Source organism: Athene cunicularia (genome assembly GCF_003259725.1).
Source record: "Athene cunicularia isolate RWA chromosome 6 unlocalized genomic scaffold, athCun1 chr6_part1, whole genome shotgun sequence".
Lineage (NCBI taxonomy): Eukaryota > Metazoa > Chordata > Aves > Strigiformes > Strigidae > Athene > Athene cunicularia.
In genome coordinates, this window is record NW_020799105.1 from 15,315,268 (window position 1) to 15,327,732 (window position 12,465).

General features: G+C 40.4%; 1 protein-coding gene across 1 annotated transcript in view; it reads left to right on the forward strand.

The window, feature by feature from the left end:
• Positions 1–702: 702 nt before the first annotated feature.
• Positions 703–12,465, forward strand: part of DUSP5 (dual specificity phosphatase 5) — a 114,619-nt gene continuing 102,856 nt past the window's right edge. The window contains exon 1 of the mRNA XM_026851518.1: positions 703–939. Within this exon, the coding sequence (XP_026707319.1) occupies positions 703–939 (237 nt within the window). The remainder of the gene's footprint in view (positions 940–12,465) is intronic.

Genomic DNA, 12,465 nt, shown 5'->3' on the forward strand with positions numbered 1-12,465 from the left:
ATTCACACAGGTAGCATAAGGCTGTGGGCACCAGCAGAAGGGCTCTCCATGTCTAAATAGAGCCATGTTTAAGGTATGGGTACAAGCTGGATGTAGGGTGCAGAAAAGCTCTGTGCCTTAAGGTTTCAAAGGCTGGCTATGCATTTAAGCTATTTAGGAATCCTACGTTTCTGGTTTTGTACTGTTGCTTGTGTGGTCAGGTTTGATTGGCCTTCTGCTTCATGCAAGCCTCTCAAAACAGAGGACGTGCAGCTAACTCGGGCACGCACCCATGTTCAGACTTTGCTCAAGCTTGTGGGAAAAGGCAATGGAGATAAGATGCCTGGTATTTGTTTGGTGATCCTATGTAGGCAGTTACTGACACCTCTCATGGAAGAGCTAGGCTTTGCTAGATAATATCTTCCAGACAAAAGATCTTTAGGGATTACCTGGAGAGGGTGACTTAAAACCTGAAGGCCTGAGGTATGGATAGGGCTTTTCTTCTGCCGGGAATTTGCAGTTTAACCCTGGGCAGAGTTACTTATCTCTTGCTCTTGCTCCCCATCTGCAGAGTGGGAATACCACAGGGTAGAAGCTAACCCGCACGGAAGTACTGCCAGATTCTCAGACAGGAGCATATATGGAAGGAGGGTGCTTGGTCACTCATCTAAGTCATTTAGTTTACCCATTGCCGCTTAAAATAGCATCAAGTCAGCGTGACGCATGCTCTGCTATGTTGTGGCCCACATAGCATATGCTGATGTACAAGCTGCGAGCCCTCTGTTCCTCTTCCCTACCACGGCCGTCAGACATTGCCTTCCTTCCTGCGTGCTGTCGCAGGCTGACCCTCATGTTCAAATGGTGCAGGTGGAGTGCGTGGAGGAGATGACGGAGCCAGGAGTTTCTGAAGCCCACAGCTTCAGAGAGTTTCAGTTTACAGAAGAAATGAATATACATCAGGTAAATCTGCACTGTAAATGAAACCTTAGGACATTTCTACAGTGGTGACTAATCCTGTACACGCTGTGACTCAGCTAGTGAAGCATCTATCAGGAAAGATCCCAGAGCACTCAGTTATAAACCAGTAAATAAAAATATCTTGTTTTCTGTAACAAACAGAATCACTGAATCTAACTTGATCACCTGTTCCTTACCCCTTCAAAAATAAGCCACCCAAATGTTTATAGCCGTGCCAGAGATGGAACATCATTTATAGTAAACACACCCTTTGCCTTAAATTCACATGTGTTTGCCTCCTGATTCTTGCTCTGAGTTCAAAATCTTAAAACTCTGAAACCTGATTGACTCCAAATCATTTTGTAAAAACTTGCTTTTGGTCTGCTTTGTGGTTTATGGGCTACATGGTGATGAAACCAGATGTAATTCATCAGATTTATATCATTGGTAAGCTGCGTATGTTGGCTGAGGGTATCTAGAAGAAACTGTAAGACACACAGGTTTTTTTTTATGGACTTGGTAACAGAAATTAAAATAAGTACATTATTCATAGTTTGGTTACCCCATAATAAAAAACCCCACAAAATTCTAGGCTGAATCCAGACTTGACATCTGATTTATTCTAAAACATGAACCAAGGCATGCAGATCCTATCACAAATTTCTGCAAAGCTGTTAGGTTTATTATGCTTTTCCATATTTTATTATTTCAGGGTTTTAATTTGTCTTTGAAAATAACATTTACAAGACAAAAATGAGTTGGTAAAGAAATTCTAACAACAATCACAGTTTCAAGGAGTTTTTGCTGGCTTTTTGTCTGAGTCAACCCCTAAAATAGCAAGTGCAAATTTTCTTTCTCCCTCCTTTCAGCTCAGGTTGTGGCATTTACTGCAAATTAATATTTAAGGCTACATCTCATACTTTGGGCTTGCTTTGTGGTTTATAAACTGCACCTGTCCCAAGATCTTTGTGCACAAAGTATAGCAACCTCTGCTCCAGATGAACGTACAGGGAGTATTTCTGTCCGTGCAGTGGCTCTGATCTAAATGGGGATGCTTTTTTACAACTCTTAAACCACTAAAATGTGGGATTGTCACCTCTCATGTCAACTGATACTGCTAAACTGTTTTTGTATATGACTTTCTATCGTGCTCGAGTCCAGCACCTTTTCTTCATATTCATTCTTTCATGACAAACATTCTTTTAAATACAATCAATGTCTTCAGAAATTGAACATGTCCAATGTTTTAGCCTAAATGTTTTGTTTTCCATCCTGGCTGGCTTTGAGGAGTCTGTTTAAAAGAGCTTTTAAACCAAATATGGACCAAATATCCCAATTTTTTTCTGTTTTAAATCAGGAATAAACAAACATCAGCTGAGCCTGAAGGCTGTGTTTGGCCTTTGATGGCTGCTCTAAAAACAGTATTTCACATGTTCTGTATTTTTCCTGGTTCTTTAGTTATGGGTAGTGTGAATAGATAGAAATAACTTCATTTTATATGATGATAAAATTGGTTCCTGTGAAAATGTAATTACTTGAAGATGTCTCAGTTGTGCTTCTCACTTTCATTGGAGACACTGAGTTAAGCTACTGGGCGGTGTGTGATTAGTTGATCCTGGAATACAAAATGCCTCAGGGTGTCTGTTCATTATTTAGAATATTTATCCTTAGGTCATCTGGATGATTCCAGATGGAATACATAGTAGGTAAAATTTTACAGTGGGAGCCTTTTACTAAACCTGAAACAGGCAGGTTTAGCAAATCCCAGCCTGCATCTTAGTGGACAGGAACGTGCAAACCATCAGTTTTGATGGAACACCTTGTGGGCAACAATACTTCAGGGGCCAAAACACTGGCAGACTGAGTTACACCAAGGATCTTCCTATGTAATGTGTGGGATAATGTAATACACCTCTCTGTGTTTCCTCATAACATCCAGCCTGAAATCAGACTAGTTCTGTCTAGCAAAACTACTCAAGTTCTTAGCTGAGATGATGCAGGCTTGTTCTTGGTGTAGATTGTGTTGTCAGTTAAGTGCCTGCATGGTTGGTGTGAGGATGCTCTGACAAATTAGAAATACACCTGCAAATACATTTTAAAGATGCTGAAACATCTCACTGCATGAAGTTGACACATATTCAGTCAACTTAGCATGTTTCAAAGCCAACAAAATGTAATTGCAGGTTCTTTCTTCTTTTTGAGGTGTTCCTGCCAAGGAACCCAGCTGGCTGGGTTTTGGAAGATGGTACTTCGACACCTCAGGGTCCTATCTAGAGCGTGCCAGTCATGCCAGACACTTTGCTTGTCAGTTCTTCTCCTCCCACCTTTCAACAGCAGTTGCTGTATTCACGACTAGCCACTTTTCAGCTATGGTTTGTTGCAAGATAGGTAAGATGGCAGATTTGGCTCTAAGTAAAATTCCTTTGGATAGTGGCAAGATTAGCGGATACTTGAAAATTAACTGTTCTACTAGCATGAGAGGAAGAAAATGCCCTTTTTTTTTTTTGCTTTAGAACGTCATGTTATTCTTGCTGTTTGCTTTTTGAATAGTGTGTCATATGAGAATGGCATCTGCCAAATACCAAGCAGGCATTTGAGTTATTTGTGTCGTCATTCTCTATGGAATAAATGGAAGGGGCTTGAGTGAGAGCATACAAGGCAGCCTTCATACAGCAGCCTGTCACTTTGCAAAACAGCTGTGGATTTAATGGAAGTATAAATGAAAAGCAGCTGATAATTAGGCTGCTGGGTGTTTTAGCATTATTATTGTTAATTTCTAAAAATCAATTAGGTAATCAAGAGAGAGCTATTGAGAAGCATGTATTTTTGTTTTTTAATATCCTAAGCAGGGTTCCAGCTGGGTGACATGATAAGTTATAGCTCCTAGTAGGAATTGGATATCAGAAGGTACTCAAGGGTCCCACTGGGCTGAAAGGAAGGAGACTTGATGGACAAGATGGTGTAGTGAAGCTTGATGTTTATTTGTAATAAAGGAACTGTGAAGCTTAGTTAAGGATTTATTTTTTAGCTATACATAGTGTAGAGGAGCTTCTCTACCAGCTGGCAGGTACAAACGTCTAGATGCAAATTTCTGCCATCTACAGATCATAGTGATTTAAGCGATCTTAGATTTAGGAAAAAAAACTCAGTCTTTACTAGTAAGTCTCAGGCTAACTAAACAGAAGATGGCAGTTTCAGAAATGAGTGGGGCTTCAGTCAAATACAAAGGGGAACCTGCAGAAGAACTTAGTGCTTAGAAGATCTTCTTGCACAGGGAGGAGTGGGGGCTTTTGAAACTTCTGTCTCTGATCTACCTCTCTGATGGTTGTGTTAGTATTTTAGAACAATTATCAAATCATACAAGTGTATGAAAAGTAACAGATAATACAGGTATTCCTCCATTTCTGCAGTTACAGGCATCCTAGATAAGGCATTTATCAGTGATTTGGACTTAAGAATTGTAAGACACCGTGACAGAGGGCTTGATGAAGTCTGTTCTTTCAATGTGTGAGTAATTATTCAACTATCAAAACTCCTCTGTGCAATCTAGAGGACATGAGACCTCTTGGTATAAATCAAACTGTAAGACATATCTATATCTGAGTTGAAAACCTTACATAAAAAAGAGGGTCTGAACTTGACATAATTGTCAACATATTAACAGTTCTTTACAATCTGCTTGTTTTGCATTGATATGTGAATTTCCTGAAATTCAGTTTTGAATTCAATTCACATGTGATTTACATGCTTGTACTGAGTCATTTGACTTACACATCTACAAGTTATTAATAAGTGAATGCTCAGGAAAATATGGGCTCTTTCAGCTCCAAAGCCACCCCTCTGTAGTCTGTCAGGGACTTCAACCCTCTCCTCCAGACAAAATGCTGAATTTTCTCTTTGCTCCCCCCAATTCCAATCATCCAATACTTACATGATTTTATTACTCTTTTATAAATAATGTGATTTATATACCTTTTATAGTGAGCATGAGAGCGGCTAAGAAACTTGATTTCTGTGGCAATCCAGTCTCATTTGTGCTTGAAGACGGGCTATTGCATGGTGCTCGTTTCTCTCAGCCTTCCCCATTTATCCAGGCAGCCTCTGCTGCCTTTCCCCGATGGCTCTCTGAGCCACAGAACAGCATTCCAGATCATGCTCTGCTTCCCATAACCTCCCTCCAGATCGCTTAGCCTTTTCTACAGTGTTCGCAATTAAACACTAACAATGAGTTGCATGGGAAAATAGTTCTGCATTACAGCTGAAATGTTGTGCCAGGTCAGCAAGTTTGTGCGCGGCTGACTGCATATCCTTCCTTTGCCAACACAACAGTCATTCTCTCTTTTTCTAGACTGTGAAATACAGAGGTGGTTAAGTGCACTTACCACTATGAGGGGAAGAAGACAGCAGTTTGGTGCAGCAAAATTGAAATTGTTTAAGGGGAACGGGAGCCTTAACAGTCTCTCCTGCCTCTCGCAGTGTGCTTGGGAGAAGCAATCCCTCATTACCTTTGGCTCTTGTTTTGCTGTTTGGGATGCAGCAATAGCGTCTTGAAGTGCCAGATTGGGGATATTGCCACAGCATTGCCTGAGAAGAAAGAGATTGTTTAAAAATGGAGATTAATTCTTTGAGATTTGCCCTGCTTCAGCTATGAATATAGCCCATGCATACAGGCATCTCTCTAATGATAGATCTGACTTGGCATGTGAATGTGGCACTGAATGACAGCTCTATACCAAGCACTGTCCAGATGGCAAGCTCCTGTAAAGCTTTGCTCTTGTTCCTCTCAAACCTAGTTATTAGGATCTTTTGTATCCTCACATGATCAGGCGTGAGAGCAAGTGCTGACTGACAGCAAGGTGAGGGGCAGAAGTGGGGAGGCTCCACAACTGGAGGAAAAAGAAGCTGATTCTTACTGTCTTCCTTGGGTACCTGCCAATAGTTGCTGTCAAAAATAGGATTCTGGTGTAGCTGATCTTGGTCTGTTGTGGCTGAAGCAGAGATGCTGGCATGAAGAGTCATCACATCATGAGTGGGAGAAAGGGAGAGAGTGGTGTGGTGGCAGAGTGCTGTGGGTGGGCAAAATGTAGATCGTGGTGAGAAGTGGGAAGAAAGAGAAGCTGGGAAAGGCATTAATGGAGTAATACAGAGGTTAGGAGAAAAATAAAGGGACAATGATGCCAAGGATGTGACAAATATATCTAAATCTCATTCTGTCAGCAGCCTGTTATGGCCGAGTACTAGCAGCACATCCATTTGGAGCTGAATATTGCCTCAGTCATTGTTTTCATAATCTTCTTTCTACTCTCATACTGCAAATTATGCAAATGTGCCAGGTGCATGCTGGGTGCAGGATGCTATACAGAATCTCTTATGAGCATGCGAGGCTAATAGGCAGCTTTTGTCCGAAACACAGCTCTTCTGTGTGACTCAGAGTACTGGCTGCTGTTGTAAAACCCAGTAGAGTCTGGGACCTGACAGTTTTGATTCTTTGATACTTACCTAATAACCAAAGTAATCTAGTAGGTTCTTTGCACTTCAGAACTGAGATGGAAATGTGCCCACCTGAAGAGCCAGGACATTATTTTCCTTTAGTCCAGATCTCATGTTGTCTGGCTTGATGTGGCAAGGAGAGTGCTACTACTGGTCCAAGGATGGTGATCCAGGAGAATAACACCTTGTCTCTGCCACGGATTCTCTTTGGCAAGTCATAACAACTTGTTCAACTAGTTGTACAGTGGGATCATCCTTTACTGTAGTGGTTTCCTTTCCATTCATGGTTAATTATTATCCCTAAGAGCACGAGAAAACCATAACACCTCGGATGTTACTCGCTGGTAGCATGACAGATGCTGTTACTGTTGTGGTAATCGGCATGACATGTAGGGGTGGTGCTAGCTCACTAAAATTAGACAGAACTGAAGGCTCAGCCGAAAGTACAAACATTGCTATTATGTGACTTGCTTGGTTTTGGCTTTTAGCTAACAATTGTCCCATCAGAGTAAGGATAATGCTCAGCAGATGAAGAGCAGTGATTTTAGTGAACTCTCCACGCAGGTGACTCATGTGTTGTTCTGTTTGCTTTTCTTTCAGTTTAATTTATTGTAAAAGACCAGCTGCTGTCCCAAAACATATGCCAGGAAAAGAAACATGAAAGTGCAACGATACAAAAATCTTCCTTTTAGATTTTTTCAAAACGTTCGCTCACAAACAGGTATTCCTCTTGCTGCTTTGGTTTAAAGAGCTGACTTTTCCCCTACCTCCAGACTGATTCACTCTCACCTATGATGAGAGGCATTCAGCTCCTCCATTTTTCTGGTTCTCTGTTCTCAGTGAGTAACTCCAGTGTTTCTTTGGTTAATTAAAGTTTACTGCAGGAGGAGCAGGAGTGGGTTGAGAGCACTGATGAAGAGATGACTAACAAAGTAATCGGCATGTGATTAAAGTGTGGGCTGCCAGGCACAGATTAGCCCTCCCTGGACTCTGCTTTTATCTGAGCTCCATGTTTTGAAATAATTCTGTGTAATAATGTATAGAATTTCTATCCCATCTAGCTTATCACATTAGAGCAAACTAGACAAAATGACTCAATTTCAAAAGGCTCTGATTCAGCTCGGGCTGCAGCCACTCATTGCAAATGTGAAGTTAGGTGACTGACTCCTCTTGTTTCTTTCAAATTCTTACTCTGTGGGAAGTATAAGGCGGAGAGAGCTGGTCAGAGTGGAAAATTAAGGTAGCATTATAAAGCCTCATGAGATGCATCGATGAGGATCACGTCACAAAACTCTGTGTGAACTGGCAGCCACTGAAAGGTGGGGAGGACGTGGAGGTTTGAGTGGTGGATAAATCACAAAGAGAACAATAAAACTTTTCCCAGAGGGAGAGCTGCCTCATACACTTGTGCAGAAAGTTGTTTGCTCCCTGTGGTGGTTTTTGCAGTTTTGGGGGTTTTTTTAATATTTTTTTTTTCAGTTTTTTCTTTTTAAATGAGAAATCTTGTTGGGTTACTGACGCCTACCTGATGCAAGAGGACAGAAAGACCTGCTTTATAAACACGCCATATTAACACTTCCTCTTGCTACTCACATCCTTTTTCCCCTCTGTAATTCTAATATCCCGTGAGTCTAATACTGAGGCATTAGCTTAGCTGCTGTGCAGTTAACAAAATAGTGATTTGAGGGAAGCACCAAGAAGCAGAGAGAATAGTGAGATCCCCACCCCAGAATTCCTCCATCTGCTGTTATGGCCACAGTGAGGACAGTGTTTGGAAACTAGAAGAGGGAGAGTACAAGCTGAAGGTAATTGAGGACATGGCAGGGAAGGGAAAGAGAAATCCTGCAAAGGTGATGTCCATGGCACACCAATGACACAGTGGCTTCTTCAGTGATGACTGCTGTGAAGTGCAGCGCCACAGTACTCATCCCGTCGGAGAGCACAAATGACATCATCTAAGTTGTCTGATCAGCTGCTGCTGGCAGCAACGTTCATGAAATATCAAAGCAGTGATCAAGAAAGGGAACTTAAATCACTGAATAAGTTATTCATGGATTATTTGTGGAATCTTAGAATAAAAAAAAAAAAAAAAAAAAAAAAAAAAGAAGGAATCCCCATGTTCCTGGAAAGTTCAGTAAAGTTTTAGTATGTAATTTTTTTTCTGATCATAGCTCCCATTAGCCCAGTACTACCCATTCTCGGGAGCTTTCTGTCAAAAGGTGAAAAGTTGCCACTTCCAGATGCTGGGGACGTTGCGGAATCATCAGGAGACTGTCAGTGTGCTGCTGTTGTACTCAACGGTAGTAAAATAACTTGAATAACTCTTATCAAGGAATGGGTAGTACTTCTGAATAACTCATTTGTAATTGCTGCTTAAAGACAGCTGTGACAATCTGCATTTCTTTGTTGAGTGAATGTATATCAAACTAGTCTTAATGAATTGGTAATTTTTTCTTCTTCTTGCAGGGTAGAATTGGTTTACCTCTTTGATTTTAAAATGTTTTTTAAGGAGTTCATTTGTCATCTCCTTAAAGCTGTCAATTCAATGTTTGTTTTAGAAGAACTTACATGTTAAAATAGTGTCTTAATCACGTTTCTTGGCACAGCACTTAATGATGCTCTCTTTAAAGCCAAAACAAAAAAACCCACGGATGCATTCGTTATAATGTAAAGTGAAAATTAGATGCTTCATAACATAATGAAGCATGGGTAAGCTTGCATGTTAGCTAAACAATATCTACAATTTGTTAAGTTAGTTGTTGTTTCTATACAGAAAAACAAAGTTAGTCCCAAAAACACAAGGTCTGCAAAAGTAATTCTTGAGATAGAAATGATCCTTCAGGTGCACCAGGCAGCTAACAACAATTTTATGAGTGTCATGTTCACTTCAGTGTGAAGACCTTGAAACTGGTGCAACTGCAACCCAAGGCTCCTCCTTCTCCTGTTTCAATTCTTGTTTATTTAAATATAGGACTTAAGGGAAATTACTAGAAAAGCTGCGTGTTAAGCACTGTGATGCTCTTCTCTTAAAATCAAAGAATAGTTTGGGTTGGAGGGGACCTTTAAAGGTCATCTAGTCCAACCCCCATATCTTCTTTATCTTGATAGAAAATGGTGCTGAATGTGAATAACAGACTAGAGTGGGTGTTTGGACTGGCCCCACCCCCACTTGTTCTTGACCAGGCGTGGAGAGAGAGCAGCCCTAGGTTTTAGATATTTCAAGGTAACTCGAGGGGCAACAGCATGTTGTGGAATGTTGTTTGTAAGTCTGAAAAAGTCTCTAAATGCCTGTGAAATCAGTTACTGTCTGAATTGGTTTGTAGGTGTTGTTTTTTTTTTTCCCTAAGCTGATTTCAAGACTGTTAGTTGCACTCTCATTTTGATCTGGGAGCCAGATGAAAAAAAAAAAAAAAAAAAAAGAGATGGTGAGGGAGGAGATACTGCCTAATGCAGTTTGAAGTGCAGCTTTAACTACTTAGAAAATTATCTTTAGAAAAACCCAAAATCAAACAACTTCCTTGGTAAAACAGATCATTTGGCTGTGGTTTTGCTTTTTACAGCAATGTTGCTGAAGTCATGTTAACCAGCTTTCATGCCAGGTTCCCCATGATGCTAGCACAGCAAAAAATACCTTTTTTTTTAACATCTGGATCAGTTATCCGGTCTGGTTGCCAGTGTGGGTGTCCAAACAGCCCTGCCAGCTCTGGTGGGAATGATGTGGGATGTGGACTGCTACTAAGGAAATTCTTGGGGAACCACATTCACAGTAACTTCTGAACCAGTAACTCACTACTGTAACGGTCCTGGGTCTGGCCATCCTGATGAGTGACTAATCGGCCTCCTTGGAACGAGGAAGAGAAGCAGTTCCTGGCATGTGGTTATCAACTGACAGCTTGAGATAGACAGGTGACTCAAGTTCCTTTTTTGTCTAGGTTTTTGTGTGGCACCAGAGCTCAAACTACCAAGTAAAACTGGTATGGCAGGCACAGAGCTGCAAATGGAACTGCTCTGCTTTGTATCTGGCCTGCCAGAAGATTCCTGTAGTCTCTGGAAATTGCAGAATGACTGGGGGTTTAGCAAGTAGCTAGGTTCAGTTTTATTTGTTAGTCTCCCAACTTAATGCTCTGTTGTAATATTTTGTGTTTCTTCAATCCTGGCTCTAAAATGGATGCTGCTTTGCTTAATGGCAAGGAACATGAAACCATCTATTTGTCTATGCAGCTGTCTTCGAAGGTGTCAATTTTGGTTGTCATTTTGAATGCTGGTGTATATGCAGCTTAGAAACCTGTTGGTCTCTGCATGTTACATTACACTGTAACAAAATCTTGTTGAGAGAGAACTGGAGATATCGGCAATGATATCACCAAGAGAGACAATAAAACTGCTCATACGGACAAATTAAGAGCTAAAAGTTGTTTTCAAGCTTCCCCTTTACTTGTCCTGAGTGAGGGGAGGGCAGAGGAAGGACCTGCTTTTTGCAGATGGTAGAATGATTCACCAGTTAATGGGATCTTAATGCCTGGCAAGAGAAGATGTCATTAGCTGTGCTGAGTCTCTGTGTGATACGCAGTCTGTGCGATATGCACATTTGGTCCAGCGTATAGCACGCTTCTGTGCGCTCATTCAGCCTGCTGCTCGCTTGCCGAGTTCCTCTCTTACTCCTCTGCTTGCACACGTCAAATGTTGCTTTTGATAAGCTCTGATTTATAGGCAAGTGACTTTTTAATGGTAAAGTGCTCTCATCTGCTAGGATGACGAAGAGCTACTCTTTGCTTATTAATAGTGGCTTAAGAGGCAAACTGCTGGTTAATCAGTGGTGAGATACGCAATTGGGTTGTATTTTTTCATTTAAATCCTCTTCATTTGAAGTACATGAAAACATGAGACATCATTATGGCAACTACTGTGGCTAGAACTTCTTGAACTGACTTACAAAATACCGTTTTTGTCAGTACCTTCCATATTCATTAGCCTTTCACAGCTAACTAACTTTCAGGCTTCAAGCATTCCAGGAATACTTGCACAATGGGAATTACTTCTTCATCTTTCATACTAAAACTGATGTGCAGTGGTCAGGCATCATAGTACTTTAACAGCAGCCTTTCCCATGACCACAATTCATGGGATAGGCTTCTGCTTTACTCATGGGAAGCTGTACAAATGGATAAAAAATGGTTTTAAACTTTAAATGAACCAGGCTGTCACAGAAGGTAACATTTGTTTTCAGGTTGCAGGTTGGTTATTGTCCAAGAAGAGAATTAAGTTTCTGTGTTACAATTCTAGACTACACCATTTTAAAACTACTGATATTCCTAAGAGGAGCGATATAAAAAAAAAAAAAAAAAAAAAAAAAAAAAGAAAAAACAGAAGGAAGATTGTTTCTGTTTTTAATAGGGAAAAGCTCAAGTTCTTCAGCTGTAGAACTCGATATGTCTGCGTCAGTCAGCTGAGTGACTCAGTGTTGTGATGCTAATGTAGGTCTGACTCTGGATTGGAAGCCTAAATTTATATAACAGAGAAAAACTCAGCATAGTTTAGGTTGAGAGAAGTGAGTAATTTTTGTTTTCTTATGCATAGCCAAATTTAAAAGCTTTTCTCCTTCTCCATTATATTTCCCTCCTCTTCTCTTGCTCTTGCATATTTGTTCTGACATGCTATCTCAGAAATAACTGTTCCTCTGTTTTTCACAGTAGAGTTGTGTTTTTTCTGAAAATCTGAGGATTCATCTGCACAATATTCCATGATAATTTAATGTTTTAATATATAATAATAATTTATTATTTTAGAGAAATGGTACCTCCTTCAGTCTAGCTTCTTGTACTTGGGAGGCAAATCTTTGAAGAAGGTAAATCACAGCAGTCCTGCCTTTATTCTGGATTAAATTTGAACACCACATTGGTCAAAGATTACTATTGTCTTTAAATCTCATCTGTCTTAATCTAAATAAACTTTCAGTGGTAGGTAGGTCCTTCCTTTCTTTTGCATTGTTTTAAGTGATAAGAGCAAGGATATGACTAATTGCCTTCATTGTGGAATTAT